This window comes from Rhinichthys klamathensis, unplaced genomic scaffold (assembly GCF_029890125.1).
Source record: "Rhinichthys klamathensis goyatoka isolate OS25496 unplaced genomic scaffold, OSU_Roscu_1.1 h1tg000394l_1, whole genome shotgun sequence".
In the NCBI taxonomy this organism is placed as follows: domain Eukaryota; kingdom Metazoa; phylum Chordata; class Actinopteri; order Cypriniformes; family Leuciscidae; genus Rhinichthys; species Rhinichthys klamathensis.
In genome coordinates, this window is record NW_026606896.1 from 589,310 (window position 1) to 607,884 (window position 18,575).

Genomic DNA, 18,575 nt, shown 5'->3' on the forward strand with positions numbered 1-18,575 from the left:
GGCGAAGACCGGCGTGATGAAGCAGCACATCTCGCGGTGAAGCCGGCAGCACTGCATGCTGGGTAATTATTTTTAGAAGTGTTATCCTTGCGTTCCTCAGGAGACTGAGAGGCGAGATCCTGTAATTGTTCAAAGAGACGTTGAGAATGCACAGCAGTTTCAGTCATGAGACTCGACACTGAGGGTTAAAGACGAGTCCGTGTGTGTGTGTGTGTGTGTGTGTGTGTGTGTGACGTGGGATGAGCATCAGGATCATGAGCTTGTTCAAACGAGCCTGCGATGTCGATTAATGACTCATTAATTCGTGCCCATCAGGTGTTCTCCATCATCATTATCGATACTAAAATGCGATTGAGTCCTGCAGGTTCACATCAGTAAAGATGATCTGCACAAGCGAGATTAACATCAACAGAGGAGCTTCCATTTAACATATTGTTTTTAAAAGAAAATATGGAATTGCCTTATGCACTTTACCATGTAGGACGAAATTCAACATTTTTATGACTTATATGTGAGATTAATTGATTTGCATAAGCTCCCGCTTCAGGTAATGCATTAGTTTACGTGAACATTGTTTGGATATTTTGGAAAATTATTGGATGGTTTTACAAGAAAATACCATTTCAGTCTTAGGCTACTACTGCAAAATTTCATGTTTATTTAATGTTCCTTGCCTTTAATTTTTAATTGCTTGTGAATTTTACAAGCAACTTCTGAGTGAAAATAGTTATTCTTTCGGTGTATGAACAGTATATTTAGTACAGCATTTATTAAAATCCCCTGTAGTCAATCATTGCATCTCTTAAAAATCATATTTAATCACCAAAATTACATATTTAAATGTTTTTTCTTCATGCCTTAAAATATCTTGAATGTAACTCGACACCCTTGCCTCATTTAGTATGCGCGGTTCTATGAATATGCAGATGAGCCCCGCCTCCACTCACTCACTCAGCTCAGAGATCCACTGGTTGACGATCACACGTTGATCTGATTGGTTACAAGGTCGTTTGTGACGTCAGAAACACCAGCGATTTCAAACCGTGTTTTTGAGACTGTCTTTGGTTCACTGCAGTTTTAAGGAGGAAATACTCAGCAATGCTGTCGACTTATGAACTTACACATGGTGTGTCTTAAAGCGTATTAAAAACACCACATAGACACATAAACAACATTAAAAGCTGGATTCTCACCACAGGGGGACTTTAAAATATGTTCATGTTTGTCAAAAAAAAAAGGTTATTGCATGTTCATATTAATTCACAGAGCATTAACTAATGATGTATTGAAACTAACATTAAGATTAACGGTAACACTTTACGATAATGTTCATTAGTTACAGGAACTAAGAATGATCAACACTTCTACAGCATTTAATCTGAGTTAATATTAATTTCAACATTTATTAATACTTTATTAAAATCTTGTTAACATTAGTTAATGCACTGTGAATAAGATAAACAAAGATTAATAAACACTGTAACAGATGTTTTGCTCATGTTAGTTAATACATTAATGTTGACTAATGAACCTTTACTGTAAAGTGTATTATTTCTTCAGCTATATTATGTGATGTCATACATTAAAAGACATATTTTCATTGTTAAAAGCACAAAAATCACAAAAGATAAATCATACAAACTATAATAAATCATTACATGTGTGAACTGATCAGAATCAGAAGTCCTGCCGATCCTGGAGTCACGGGCATTTACAGAAATTAATTTCGATTTCCTGAGCAGTTTATCTGATTCCTAATAAAGTGCGAGTGAAGCAGTCGTTCATGTTTACTCTCGGCTTCATCATCAGACTCTGCATTATTAACGAGGAATAAGCGGCTGATTCTAGACCACATCTCCAGATCTGCATACCTGTGCACAGATATCATAAACAAAGAATTATAATATGCGCAGGAGCCATTCCAAGCGTGTGCATTATTAATGGAGGCAAATGTGGTTTGAACGAACATCCTCGTTAATATTGAATGCGATTAGTGGCGGTGAATACAGAGAGACACACACACACACAGAGAGAGAGAGAGAGAGAGAGAGAGAGAGAGAGATATGCATGAGACCGATCAAGTCATTGCGATCCTGACCACTAGAGGTCAACACACACACACACACACACACTCACAGACACACACACACACACACACACACACACTCACATCTTTGTGGGGACTCTCCATAGACGTAATGGTTTTTATCCTGTACAAACTGTATATTCTGTCCCCTTACACTAACCGACCCCTAAACCTGCCCATGCAGTTTTACTTTTCTTTTTTTTTTTTTTTAATCCTTCTGTATGATTTATAAGCGTGTTTACCCACGAGGACCTTAATTTAGGCCCACAGTGACACGAGTCCCCATGAGACTGTGTGCATTCAGATTTAAGTCCCCACCGGGATAGAAAAACATGTACACACACACACACTCTCACTCGAAGTCACTCACTCACACACACACACACACACAAACATAACGTGTGTGTGTGTGTGTGGTATTTCAGCATCTGGATCACTGATTGGTTGCTTGATATGCAGCTGCAGTCGAGTGTGTGTGTGTGTGTGTTCAGTCATGTGTTCACTCTCTCTCTTCTGCAGGAATATTTACCCTGATTCTTCTCATGTTGCGTTCAGAAGCGTTTCTGTCTCCGCTGCATTTTGATGTGATTTTACATGCAGAAATATGTTGCCACGGTAACAGAGACATGCAGAACAGCACACACACACACACACAGAGGCGGCAGAAGCTAAAATAACCTGCAGTGTTCGACACACACACAATCAATCAATCGTGTGTGTCTGTGTGAGAGAGAGTGTGTGTGTGTGTGTGTGTGTGAGAGAGAGTGTGTGTGTCTGTGTGAGTGTGTGTGTGCAGAGTTTGGTCTTCAGGAACTCAAACTATTAATCTTGTGTAATGAAAGGCTGCCGCTTCAGACGAGCACTAGAGCATCAGAACACTGGCGTTACAGAGCAGAAGAGCTGATGGAGACAGGAGACCACTAGAGGTCAACACACACACACTCACTCACACACACACACACTCACTTCAGTTCCTCTTGATGAACGTCAGATCACTGTTCAGATCAGGGTGTCTTCCTCATGATGATGTTAGTGTGTGTGATGTTGTCGTGTTCACACAGGAGAGACACACACACACAGAAACAACTATACTTCTTTCAAAATGGCAAATTAAACAAAAATACAATTTCAGTCTCTACTTTAATTGCATGTTTAATTCAATGTTACTAGCAATCTCTGAGTGAAAACAGTCTCAAAATAAATCCTAAATAATTTTTTTTTCAGCCTGTTAAAAATCGTTTTGGTAATTAAATAAAAATATGAACTCAAATTAGAAATGTCACCTAAAATAAGTTTAAGTGGAATTACTAAAACAAAGATATTTATAGAAAGTTTCAGCCGGTACCGATAACTCTTTATATGTGAGAGCCGATAACGATAAATCGGACATCACTAGAGTTTCCTTAAACAAATGACAAAAACCTAAATACAGTCAAACCAGTGTATTCACACACACTTCAACATCTCTCACATTATCAGTTTATTCGCTATAGTTTATAAACATGAGCAGAACTCAGTGGATATTTGACTGGTTTTGTCCGTCCTTCTGTTAGACTCTCACACATGAATTATGTTGAATATCTGTCAGCTGTTAAATTTAACTACACAATTAGATAATACCAGTTCAGCTCAACCAGTGACCAAGCAATGCTTCATGTTGTTCAGTGTGTGTGTAAAAAGAGCATTAGCAATTACAGAAAACACACTCCAGCAAAACATCATCAGCTCAAAGTGGAGGAATCATTTCTGGTCCCAAATTTGTATCAATGTCACTGGTAGTCACTGTATGAAGAATATTTGGGTATAATATGTCACAGTTTACTTTATTTTGCTCTCCTCACTCACATAAATGAACTATAGTGTCCTGCACACACTAGTGGAACATGTCAGCAATGATATCTGGTGTGTGAATATTTTCATTCTTTGACTATGAATAAATCCGATCATATGGTCTTCATAACACTGAACTCCAACAGCTGCTGTTTATTGTGAAGTGTTTGAAAGCTCCATTAATGTCATTTCGACTCCAGAAAGCAACAGTTTCCCCTCTTTAATCACAGTTTGCTGAAATACAGGCGTGTAAATATTAACAAAGGATAGTTCATGGTTCAGACCTTTACAATACATTCTAAGAAAGAAAAGAAAGGACAGGTAACACTGCAGTTTACCGTGAACTGATGCGGTGCGACCGACTCCACATGATCCCGACAGCCGTTCCACACACACACACACACACACACACACACACACACACACACACACACACACACACACACACACACACACACACACACACACACACACACACACACACACACACACACACACCATTACGCATCATCACCCAGTCTGTGTCATAAACTCTCAGGTCGCATTACGAAGCATATCCCAAAAATAAGTGTACAATATGCACACTTGGAGAAATAGAAAATTAAAAGCTATATATCTATGAAGCCCAGAGACTGAAGTAAGAGTGGGGGAAATGAAGATCATCATCATCATCATCATCAGTCGAAGCGTCTGAGTGCGGGGCTCCTGACCGGTTCGCTTGTTCAGTCCGTTACGGTCCGCCAGGGTCGAGCGAGTTCATTGGCTGCTCTTGGCTTTGGCGTGTGTGAGGATGTGTGATTTGAGGTTGGTGGACTGAGCAAACTTCTTATTGCATCCGTCGAACGGGCAAACGTAGGGCCGGTCCCCGGTGTGTATTCTGACGTGCGTCCGCAGGTTAAAGTCCAGCGAGAAGCGCTTCCCACAGCCCTCGAACGTGCACTACACGACAGGAGGACAGCGTCACAGACTAGTCATGCGGAGTCACCAGATCAAAAAAACAGGAAGTGAGAGCGAGAAACCGCAACACTGAGGGCTTCGGAATACGTCTTTAAGACCTTTTTAAGACCAAGTTACAAAAATGTAAGGGAACACAATACATCAAAATGTGAATTCTCTAAAATGCAAATGCTTACAGGAGGAGTTCACTTCAGAATTAATTTTCCCCCATAATTTACTCTCACACACGTCATCCAAGATGTTCATGTGTTTCGTTCTTCAGTGAGAAAGAAATGAAGGTTTTTGAGGAACACACTCCAGGGTTTCTCCATATAGTGACTTCAATGGGGTCCGACGGGTTCAAAGTCTCGACACGATCCAGCCGAGGAATAAGAGTCTGATCTAGACACACCAGCCGACATTTATAACACAATACACACTTATATACTCTTAACCACTAATGCTGGTCTTGCACTCGCTGTGATGCGACACACATTACGTCATCAGGGTGAAAGGTCACGGGCGAAGACTGTAAACACTGGGTCTGTTCTTACGCCTACGTCCCGCTTGACCTTTCACCCTGATGACGTAATGTGTGTCGCATCACAGCGAGTGCAAGACCAGCATTAGTGGATAAAAGTATATAAATGTCGGATGAGGCGTTAAACCGAGGTCCTGACTCTCTGAGGTCATTAAACCCCATGGCACTCCTGGTGAAGAGTAGCGGTGTAACCCGGTGTCCCGGCCACACCCCCCATCGGCCCTCGCCAATCATGGCCTCCTGATAATCCCCATCCACTGAACTGGCTCTATCACTCTCTCTCCTCTCCACCTGTAGCTGGTGTGTGTGTGTGTGTTGTACGGTGGCTTCATTCTGAACTTCATTCATTATTTTGTTATAAATGTCCGCTGGTTTGTCTAGATCAGACTCTTATTCCTCGGCTGGATCGTGTCGAGACTTTGAAGCTGCACTGAAACTCACATCTGGACCTTCGACCCGTTGGACCCCATTGAAGACACTATATGGAGAAACCCTGGAGTGTGTTCCTCAAAAACCTTCATTTCTTTCCCACTGAAGAAAGAAACACATGAACATCTTGGATTACGAGGGGGAGAGTAAACTATCAGGAAAAATTAATTCTGAAGTGAACTCCTCCTTTAAGCATAATCGGGTTAAGAATGTGTATGTAAATGCGCTCAGTGTTAATGTTGCAATGACAGTTGAGCAACTGCAATAACCGGATGTTTAAAAACACTGACTTTAACATCATTTTTCATTGAGATAGGAGACTTCTGTGTGTCAGAGTCATTCTGCAACTCATTTCAGAGCAGATGCATCAATATCAGTATATATTCAATAGTCGAGACGCTCATCTCAATTCAGTTTGAATTGGGTCAGAACCTTTCACTGGCTACGTTTACATGCAACCAAATAATCCGCTAGTAATGGGATTGACGACTCAATCGCACTGAAAGCCTTAAACGCCTTCATCGATCCCGATTGAAAGGGGGCGGTTTATTCCTTTTCTAATCCGATCGAGAGAACATTTAAACACTTGATCGGATTGAAAACCGAAACTGAAAGCACTGCACATGTGCAGTGATGTAGAAATAGCGCAAGGACGTTGAAAGGACGTAGAAATAGCGTAATGACGTAGAAATAGCGTAATGACGTAGAAATAGCGTAATGACGTAGAAATAGCGTAATGACGTAGAAATAGCGTAGTGACTTAGAAATAGCGTAATGACGTAGAAATAGCGTAATGACGTAGAAATAGCGTTATGACGTAGAAATAGCGTAATGACGTAGAAATAGCGTAGTGACGTAGAAATAGCGTAGTGATGTAGAAATAGCGTAGTGACGTAGAAATAACGTAGTGATGTAGAAATAGCGCAGTGACGTAGAAATAACGTAGTGACGTAGAAATAGCGTAGTGACGTAGAAATAGCGTAGTGATGTAGAAATAGCGTAGTGACGTAGAAATAGCGTAGTGACGTAGAAATAGCGTAATGACGTAGAAATAGCGTAGTGACGTAGAAATAGCGTAGTGACGTAGAAATAGCGTAGTGACGTAGAAATAACGTAGTGATGTAGAAATAGCGTAGTGACGTAGAAATAGCGTAATGACGTAGAAATAGCGTAGTGACGTAGAAATAGCGTAGTGACGTAGAAATAGCATAATGACGTAGAAATAGCGTAGTGACGTAGAAATAGCGTAATGACGTAGAAATAGCGTAATGACGTAGAAATAGCGTAGTGACGTAGAAATAGCGTAATGACATAGAAATAGCGTAATGACGTAGAAATAGCGTAATGACATAGAAATAGCGTAATGGCGTAGAAATAGCGTAATGACACAGAAATAGCGTAATGACGTAGAAATAGCGTAATGACGTAGAAATAGCGTAATGACGTAGAAATAGCGTAATGACACAGAAATAGCGTAATGGCGTGTGACGCGCTGAACGAGCTGTTCTCCTGCTGAATAAAGTGTCGTATAAACGAGCTCATCCTATAATCCTCGTTCTCTGTGTGTGTGTGCCGCTTCAGACTCTCACACACACACACCACTGGGTTTGGGCATTTTTACTGTGTGATGAATATAAGCAGTGGCACAGCGGCTCATACGCTCATGTCTCCTAATTATGACCAGAAATGGATAAATATTAAGTCTGCTGTTTAAAACAAATAAAGAACCAGTGCAGGAGAATAGTTACTATGCGCAGACAGCAGAAACTCTGTATATTCGTGCAGTGAGCGCATGTCTAACAATATATTACGATTTGAAGCTTGTGACGTATAAACACACACATGTTCAGCGCTCAAGCAAACACTACATCCAGATTCATCAATCGGCGTGAATTCAGTCTGATTGAAACAAAAGTTGTGAATGTAAACGCAGCCAGTGATCAGTTCTTAAAAGGACCGTGTTTTTCATGGCGTCATTTTAATAATCTAGAGCAGAGGTCCCTCACTTGAGGATGACCATTTTTAGGGGTTTGGCATCTAAAAGAGCCCATTTTCCACAATGACCCAATGAAGAACCTTGATTTTATAGAGTGCATGATGGCGTACCTGGAAGGGTTTCTCTCCTGTGTGAACCAGCTGATGGCGCTTTAATTTGGAGCTCTCCACGAAGGCCTTTCCGCACTCGGCGCACACGTGAACCCGCGGGCCGTGCGTGTGAAGGTGCTTCCTCATGGCTGAATTATCCCTGAACATTTTAGTGCATCCCTGTGAGAAACAGCAGAGAAACACCGGTTTGCACACGGCAAGCCTTGATCGGATGAAAACAAACGGATCGATCCGCTCACCTTGTGTGGACAGGCTATCGTTCTAGGAGCGTCGTCCTCCTTGATCTTCCTCGGCTTCATTCTAGACAAACACGATGACAATCACTGCTCAGATATGCCAGATTACCCAGAATGCTCATTATATTCAGAACACTTCCACCCTTTCTCGATGCAGTGACACTCTATAGTGACCAATAAAAAGCCCCTCATGTGACCAGTGTAACGTTATTCCCCAATCTTAGACTTACCGAACGGGACTACGAGCAAAATGACCGCCACTGTTACCGAAGGGGCTGAGAAACAAAACAACTAACAGTAAATGTCACGTCAAAACATGCTGCGTCCAAACCATCTCAGAAGACCAACGTCCTATTACTTGCAGTTTTATGTCTTTCAAAAAGATAAACATGAATAAATAAATAAAAAGATTTTCACAGAAAATGATATTGGCTGCATCCACACAAGGGCTGGGTATCGAGTTCGATACTTTGAGTATCAAAAAAATCTCGTCGTTCGGTACCAAATTTTTATACCTAAGGGTTCAATCTCGTCAACATCAGTGAGCCAATAAGCACGCAGAATGATTGGCTGTGGCGAGGCATCATGGAAAAACACGAGTTTGTCAATACGCCGGTTACGTGAGGCTGTAGTGTGTACGCGTCCCAAACCCCATCGATGTAAAAGATCAAAAGTGTGGCTACATTTCTCCAGGTTTGATGCTAACAGCACGCAATGCAATATTTGCGAGACTATAATTGCTGCCAACTCGGCGTATTGGATACTTGCCTCACAGACATGAGAAATAGGCATATAGCTATAAATGTTTTCTTTAACATGAGATGATCAGATGTTTATGTAATTTTGTGATCACAAGCTTTAATCAGTTTAAAATGTATTTTAAATATGGAAAGCTTGAGATGTCTACTTTTAAACGAACCGATTCGAAAAACAAACACTCTCTGATTATGTAATCCAAATGAAAGGTGCATTTCTCTCTATAGACCAATTTTCAGTTGGTAAACATGGTGAAGTTATGTGGGCGGAGCTTAAGTGTTGGCAGAACGATCCCTCTGGCCGCTTCACTAACGTAAAGTCTGCAAGTTTTGTTAGCTTGTTTTTAACAATGACTGGAGAAAATCCGATTTTATCTTAATGTGCAAGGTCACTCACTGTCCAGGACCACGATTGTCATTTGCAAAAGTTAATTTTAATCGGACGGAACCAAATTGGCCGACCCGTACACTCATTGAGGATCTGACAGGATTAACGTTAACGTTACCTCCGGTTGAGTGGCCTGACTTCTACACCTACCTGATAGAGAAACGGAGGGCATGTAAATCTTTAGATGCCTATAACTATGTGCTGAATGGTCATGTACAAGACTTGTGTGGTACGATCTGCAGTTCTGCCTAGCCAGCGCCGAGAAGACGAAAATGTAAAGAGGGACATTACGGTGCAATTTTAATGAGGCGAATATTTCTAGAAATAAAAAATTGCAGATAAAGCATATTAATTTTTCATTGATTCTTGCACCCAACAACACAACAAGATGACATTTAATAATAAGAAGAATAATTTAAGATCCTTATTTTGTAGCCGAATCTATGCTGGTTTGTATTTGCCGCCTCCAGTTTTCCCTTTGTTCTGCCACCAGCTAGCGCCGTGACGTAACTGTGACGTCGGCCGAAAATTGGTCTATAGGCACGTGCGTTCGTTATACTGCGGAGATGATGAGTCAGCAATGTCAACACTGACTTAGAAAACACTAGTTTATTAAAAAAACAATTAAATTGTATCCTTGCTATTTTTATCCGACATATTCGTAATCATTAGGCTACTTTTGCCAGTGATTTATGCGCGAGGCATATATTCCGCCCCCCCCCCCCAGTGGCATATATAAGAGTTATTGAGTCAAAAGTCAACAAACTGAAAAAATATTTTCAATATTTAATATAATCTTATTAAAACGGATTTCATCAAATTGGTGTCGAAAAAAGTATCGTTCAGGAACCGGTATCGAACTCAAGGTATCAGTATCGATATTAATATTGAATTTTTTTTTTACAATACCCAGCCCTAATCCACACAGATCTCAAGCTGACTTGAAAGTTTCATCAGATTCACATCTGAAACAGTAAATAAATACAGGTATGATCTGACAGCTGCACTTTATATTAGGGGTGTAACAATATATCATGTCACAATATATCGCAATACAAAAATTCAACGATACGTTTCGTGGATAGTTCCCCCAAAATGAAAATTACTGTGTGAAAAATTCACGTTTACATAGTTTTAGTGTCAGTACTACATTAAACTACCATATATATATATATATATATATATATATATATATAATGTTGAATATAATGTATAATAATGCAATGGGGGAATAATTGTGGGTCCTGATAATGCCAAATGTCTTATGTTACCAGTAAAAAGCGGCCTTCATTATTTTTTTATTTTTATTGTTAACCTTTTACCATGTCTTGGATTATCGCAATAATATCGTATCGTGAGTTCAGTATCGTGATATGTATCGCATCGTGACATGAGGGTATCGTTACACCCCTACTTTATATCCAAACAGTTCTCTGCCCACATTTTAATATCGGTAGCACTTAACTTACTTTGCCCCCGAGTCCAGATTCATTTATGATCCTGATATATCACACACAGCAGGTTACCTTTAAAATGAATCCTGCACATTTAGTGGTTTTATTCAGCTGTGACCGTGAATTTGTCTGACCTGGCGAACTCTGCCAGCTGCTTCGGGTCTGACAGGTCGATTCCCGGGATTCCTCCAGGCGGGAGTTTCTTTCCCGTCAAGTACTCGGAATAATCCGGAGGAGAGTTTTCCCCGATGATCTGCTCCTCCACCACAGTCTCATGATCGATGTCCTTCTTGTCATCTGAAACACAAAGCCGAATGATTAAGGGTTCAAAAGAGTCAACGATTAGAAATGTCGTGGAGTTTAATACGCTACGGAGCTCCGGTTCTACACGAACGACCTCAGCGACACATCCGGGTCCTCCAAGCGACTTCAAGCCACTTTTAAACCATCAAAAAAGTCCAAATAAACACAAACGCGCCATGATTTCTGCTATAAATCTGATATTTGAATCTTTTAACCACGTAAAAGTAAATCCGCAGAGGTAGTTAACACACGCACAACAGTGGTCGGTCTTCTTCACAGCTCCTTTCGGGTCCAAACGTTTTAAAAATAAAAAGTGATCAACCGTCTCGGATTTTTAAATCTAAAGTGGCGCGAGCGCAGCCCGCTGAATCTGATATTCAAACCGTGCGACTGTTTAACGGTCTCCTGGAGCCGCAGCGCGCGCGGCCTACACTCAGCATCTGCCGCGCGCTCGCGCCATCTTCAACCCGCTGCACGGGCGCCATGTTTACGGGCCGCCATACTGGACTCGGGGAACATGGCGGCGCCCATCGGCTGATAAAAACATGGCCTCCGTTCAAAACAAAAACACCCGGACCGGTGCGCTCGCGTTCTCGGTGCGAAGGATCGAGGACGTGCTGCGGACGGACAACGCCCTGCTGGCACTAGAAATAGATTCACTCACTCACCCGATGCCCACATCGTGACGGAGAACTCGCCCTCCAGAGTCTTGATCTGCACCTGCTTCTGCTCCCACTTCCTCCCGCTGGCCTCCGCCGCGCTCAGGTAACTCCGTTTACCCGCTTTCTTGCCCACCGAACCCGCTCTCTTCCCCACCCGCCCCATGGAGCTCTTCCCCGCGACTGTCAGCAGAGTCTGGCCGATGTACTCGTCCTCCGCCCCGGGGACGGGCACCGGGATGAGGATCTGGTCCTCGAAGCCGTCGTCCCCTCCGACCACCTCCTCCCGGGTCTGGACCAGGATCACCTCCTGATGGTGGACCTGACCCGGGTCATCGGTGCCCAGCGGCTGCAGCGCGATCATGGGCTGGTGCTCGTCCTCGTCGTCCCCGTCGATCACCGTAGTCTCGATGGTTTCCACCTCGATCTCGTGCAGCTCCACGATCTCCGCGGGCATCTCCGAGCCGTCCGCCTCGATGTACAGCGTCTCGCCCGATGCCATGTCGAAGTCCGCCAGCTTGCTCGCTTTAGCTGTTGCGTTAAACGCACGAATCGCTCGCTCGCTGCCCCGCAAACACACACATATACACAAACACACCCCCTGATACCCGCACACTCCGATAACACAAATAACTCTCCACTTCTCGCATGAATTCACGTCGCCACTACTACGCTCCTCTTCCAAATCTCGCGAGAGGAGGGGACTGGCTGTCGGGCTCGCGTGCACGCGCATATTGGCTGTATATCCGTGTAAAACAGCAAATACATTTTGTTATTTTATATGCGTGTTGTGTTTACATTTTAATGTATTAATTGTGTTCATTAAATTATTTATTTTTTAATCTAGATAAACAGATGCCAATTTGGCTAAATCGCTGTTTCTGCCTTAATTACATTGTTTAAATTAATAAATGTTTCGCTACCTGTGATTTTGTATATGTACATTTCTGAAAACACATAACTCAGACAGTCTCCTCTGATAACAGAACACTGTAAACTGTAATGTGGACTCATGTATTTTCTGTAAAGCTGCTTTGAAACGATGTGTATTGTGAAAAGCGCTATACAAATAAATGTGAATTGAATTGAATTAAATCTGGCACATTTTACATCCTTCTCCATGTATTATTAATGTGTAATGTCCCAGATTAAATAAATAACTCAACAAATATGTTGAAAACATATTGAGTTGTTTGTATATCTACAAATATGATTCTGATATTGTTATTTTTCTATGGTTTGTGTTTTCATTTCTGAACCAACAATACATCTCTTATTGATATATTAGTGTAATATATTGTAACTGTGTTGTTTTTACTTTTTAATATATTATCATGTAAAATTATAATCATCCAGATTTTCACTGTATATTAATATGTAAATCAAATCGAGTTGTTTGAATATGATTTTGATTTGATTTAATTTTCAATATTAATAATTTCTAAACTGAAAATAAATGTCACCAGAAACTCTTATTGTATTATTATTATTATTTTAAAATCCAGATTTTCACTGTGTATTAGTGTTAATTAAATAGTTGAATATAAAATGTGAATTTTTATACCAAAAAATAACAATATTTTCATAAATATTCAAATGTAGTTTTATATATAGATCATATATTTGATTTAGTTAATATTTTCAAATGTTGTGGGTTTAAACATAAAATCAAATGCCAGCAGAAACGTGTATTTCTGTCATTTATGAATATGGTTTCTGTTTTATTTGAAGGTCAGAAGATCTTAAAGAAACACTCACACTTCATCCAACACATCCGTCACAGTTTTATTTCAGTTCTTTTCAAATGTCACATATATCTTTTATTTATTTCTTCTTTTTTCTTCTTCTTTTTTTTCAAAACCAGGAAGCACTTGGTCAAAAAGAGAAATCATAAAACGGAACAATACTTCACCATATCCTTGCAGCCAATAAACATTTTATTAACAACATGATCACAAATACTCCGGCGTTTCTTCATCAGACGGAAATAATAAAGGTTGAGATCCGACAAAAACTCTCATTCGGTGAGTAAATACATATTTCTATGGCAAAAAAGATAAAAAAAAAACTTTTTAAAAAAATGTACTGAGAGGTAACGAGAAATTGAGAATCTTTTTAAAAAAGCAAAGGAAAAAAATTAAGAGCAATAAAAAATACTAAAAGTGATGTGCAATTATTATTATTATCATTTTTATTATTATTATTCATTCCTACGTCTACCTACACTACCAGTCAAAAGTGAGATTTTTAATGTTTTTAAAAGAAGTCTCTTCTGCTCACCAAAGCTGCATTTATTTGATCAAAAATACAACAACAACAACAGTAATATTGTGAAATATGATTATAATGTAAATAAGCTGTTCTCTATGTGAATATACAGTAAAGTGTAATTTATTCCTGTGATCAAAGCTGAATTTTCAGCATCATTACTCCAGTCTTCAGTGTCACATGATCCTTCAGAAATCACTCTAATATGAGGATCTGATGCTCAAGATACATTTATGATTATTATCAATGTTGAAAAACAGTCATATACATTTTTGTTTCAGGATTCTTTGATGAATAGAAAGTTTAAGAACAGCATTTATCTGAAACAGAAGCTTTTGTAACATTAAACACTACCGGTCAACAGTTTGGGGTCAGTAAGAATTGCTTTTGGGGGAAATAAATATAAGAAATTAATACTTTTACTCATCAAGGATGAATTAAATTGATCAAAAGTGACAGTAAAGACATTTATAAAGTTACAAAAGATTATATTTCAGATAAATGCTGTTCTTTTGAACTTTCTATTAATCAAAGAATCCTGAAATAAAAATGTAAATAACTGTTTTCAACACTGTTAATAATCATAAATGTTTCTTGAGCATCAGATCCTCATATTAGAGTGATTTCTGAAGGATCATGTGACACTGAAGACTGGAGTAATGATGCTGAAAATTCAGCTTTGATCACAGGAATAAATTACACTTTACTGTATATTCACATAGAAAACAGTTATATTTAATTGTAATACTATTTCACAATATTACTGTTTTTTGTGTATTTTTAATCAAATAAATGCAGCTTTGGTGAGCAGAAGAGACTTCTTTAAAAAACATTAGAAATGTTGAACGGCAGTGTACATGAAAACACTACTACTACAGCTATAATAATAAAAAAATAATAATAATGCAGAGAAAATGAACAGAACAACACCTCATAAAAACACTTGTGTAGTTTCTTCAGTTTCTTCCAGAGAACAGTAAGTCAGTGCAGTGTCCTTCGCCGCGTTAGCGCCGCGTTAGCATTAGCGTCTGTGGGCTTTAATACGGCGTAACGTTCTCCTCTTCTTCTTCTTCTTTCTCTTCCTCTTCCTCGGCTACAGTGGGTTTGGCTCTCGGGAAACATGGACATTATGTCGTGCTGATTCTACTGAGTTCATGTCTAATGGCTGAAAAACAAGAGCAAACGCCGTCAGTTTCCCAGCGATACGCTCAGGGTTTGAAATGAACACGCCAAAGGCGGGTAAATCAACTGTGGTCATCATGATATATTAAATACAGCGTATTACGCAGATTTAGCGCAAATTTAAACTCGTGAGTCATCATGATATATTAAATACAGCGTTTTGCGCAAATTTAGCGCAAATTTAAACTCGTGAGTCATCATGATATATTAAATACAGCGTTTTGCGCAAATTTAGCGCAAATTTAAACTCGCGAGTCATCATGATATATTAAATACAGCGTTTTGCGCAAATTTAGCGCAAATTTAAACTCGTGAGTCATCATGATATATTAAATACAGCGTTTTGCGCTGATTTAGCACAAATTTAAACTCGTGAGTCATCATGATATATTAAATACAGCGTTTTGCGCAGATTTAGCGCAAATTTAAACTCGTGAGTCATCATGATATATTAAATACAGCGTTTTGCGCAGATTTAGCACAAATTTAATCTCGCGAGTCATCATGATTTTAATAAATACAACGTATTACGTAGATTTTGCGCAAATTTAAACTCGCGAGTCATCATGATATATTAAATACAGCGTTTTGCGCAGATTTAGCGCAAATTTAAACTCGTGAGTCATCATGATATATTAAATACAGCGTATTACGCAGATTTTGCGCAAATTTAAACTCGCAAGTCATCATGATATATTAAATACAGCGTATTGCGCAGATTTAGCACAAATTTAAACTCGCGAGTCATCAAGATATATTAAATACAGCGTATTACGCAGATTTAGTGCAAATTTAAACTCGCGAGTCATCATGATATATTAAATACAGCGTATTGCGCAGATTTAGCACAAATTTAAACTCGCGAGTCATCAAGATATATATTAAATACAGCGTATTGCGCAGATTTAGCGCAAATACTCAACTCGTGAGTCATGATATATTGAATACAGCGTATTGCGCAAATTTAGCACAAATTTAAACTCGCGAGTCATCAATATATATTAAATACATTGTATTGCGCAGATTTAGCGCAAATACTCAACTCGCGAGTCATGATATATTGAATACAGCGTTTTGGGAAGATTTAGCACAAATGTAAACTCGCAAGTCATCATGATATATTAAATACAGCGTATTACGAAGATTTAGCACAAATTTAATCTCGCGAGTCATCATGATATATTAAATACAGCGTATTACGCAGATTTAGCATACATTTAATCTCGCGAGTCATCATGATATATTAAATACAGCGTTTTGTGCAGATTTAGCGCAAATTTAAACGCGAGTCATCATGATATATTAAATACAGCGTATTACGCAGATTTAGCACAAATTTAAACTCGCGAGTCATCATGATATATTAAATACAGCGTATTGCGCAGATTTAGCACAAATTTAAACTCGCGAATCATCAAGATATATTAAATAGAGCGTATTACGCAGATTTAGCGCAAATTTAAACTCGCGAGTCATCATGATATATTAAATACAGCGTATTGCGCAGATTTAGCACAAATTTAAACTCGCGAGTCATCAAGATATATTAAATACAGCGTATTGCGCAGATTTAGCGCAAATACTCAACTCGCGAGTCATGATATATTGAATACAGCGTATTGCGCAGATTTAGCACAAATTTAAACTCGCGAGTCATCAAGATATATTAAACACATTGTATTGCGCAGATTTAGCGCAAATACTCAACTCGCGAGTCATGATATATTGAATACAGCGTATTGGGAAGATTTAGCACAAATTTAAACTCCCAAGTCATCATGATATATTAAATACAGCGTATTTTGCAGATTTAGCACAAATTTAATCTCGCGAGTCATCATGATATATTAAATACAGCGTATTACGCAGATTTAGCATACATTTAATCTTGCGAGTCATCATGATATATTAAATACAGCGTTTTGCGCAGATTTAGCGCAAATTTAAACTCGCGAGTCATCATGATATATTAAATACAGCGTATTACGCAGATTTAGCACAAATTTAAACTCGCGAGTCATCATGATATATTAAATACAGCGTATTACGCAGATTTAGCACAAATTTAAATTCGCGAGTCATCATGATATAATAAATACAGCGTATTACGCAGATTTAGCACAAATTTAAACTCGCGAGTCATCATGATATATTAAATACAGCGTATTACGCAGATTTAGCGCAAATTTAAACTCGCGAGTCATCATGATGTATTAAATACAGCGTATTACGCAGATTTAGCACAAATTTTAACTCGCGAGTCATCATGATATATTAAATACAGCGTTTTGCGCAGATTTAGCGCAAATTTAAACTCGCGAGTCATCATGATATATTAAATACAGCGTATTACGCAGATTTAGCGCAAATTTAAACTTGCGAGTCATCATGATATATTAAATACAGCGTATTACGCAGATTTACCTCAAATTTAAGCTCGCGAGTCATCATGATATATTAAATACAGCGTATTACGCAGATTTAGCACAAATTTAAACTCGCGAGTCATCATGATATAATAAATACAGCGTATTACGCAGATTTAGCAAAAATTTAAACTCGCGAGTCATCATGATATATTAAATACAGCGTATTACGCAGATTTAGCGCAAATTTAAACTCGCGAGTCATCATGATATATTAAATACAGCGTATTAGAAGATTTAGCACAAATTTAAACTCGCGAGTCATCATGATATATTAAATACAGCGTTTTGCGCAGATTTAGCGCAAATTTAAACTCGCGAGTCATCATGATATATTAAATACAGCGTATTACCAGATTTAGCACAAATTTAAACTCGCGAGTCATCATGATATATTAAATACAGCGTATTACGCAGATTTAGCGCAAATTTAAGCTCGCGAGTCATCAATATATAATAAATACAGCGTATTACGCAGATTTAGCACAAATTTAAACTCGCGAGTCAACATGATATATTAAATACAGCGTTTTGCGCAGATTTAGATATATTATCATGTAAAATTATAATCATCCAGATTTTCACTGTATATTAATATGTAAATCAAATCGAGTTGTTTGAATATGATTTTGATTTGATTTAATTTTCAATATTAATAATTTCTAAACTGAAAATAAATGTCACCAGAAACTCTTATTGTATTATTATTATTATTTTAAAATCCAGATTTTCACTGTGTATTAGTGTTAATTAAATAGTTGAATATAAAATGTGAATTTTTATACCAAAAAATAACAATATTTTCATAAATATTCAAATGTAGTTTTATATATAGATCATATATTTGATTTAGTTAATATTTTCAAATGTTGTGGGTTTAAACATAAAATCAAATGCCAGCAGAAACGTGTATTTCTGTCATTTATGAATATGGTTTCTGTTTTATTTGAAGGTCAGAAGATCTTAAAGAAACACT

At 38.6% G+C, this 18,575-nt stretch overlaps 1 protein-coding gene across 2 annotated transcripts; it reads right to left on the reverse strand.

Annotated features, from left to right (window-relative positions):
• Window positions 1–4,122: 4,122 nt before the first annotated feature.
• Window positions 4,123–12,471, reverse strand: yy1b (YY1 transcription factor b). 2 transcript variants are annotated; one of them, XM_056234394.1, is made up of 6 exons: window positions 11,733–12,471; window positions 10,896–11,058; window positions 8,395–8,439; window positions 8,168–8,228; window positions 7,929–8,087; window positions 4,123–4,855 (listed from the first exon to the last, which is right to left on the reverse strand). In XM_056234394.1, exons 1-6 carry the CDS (start codon window positions 12,454–12,456, stop codon window positions 4,673–4,675), a joined length of 1,335 nt encoding a protein of 444 aa, XP_056090369.1. In that variant the 5' UTR covers window positions 12,457–12,471; the 3' UTR covers window positions 4,123–4,672. The 2 variants fall into 2 exon arrangements, with proteins under 2 accessions (XP_056090369.1, XP_056090370.1); XM_056234395.1 differs by lacking the exon at window positions 8,395–8,439.
• Window positions 12,472–18,575: the final 6,104 nt, after the last annotated feature.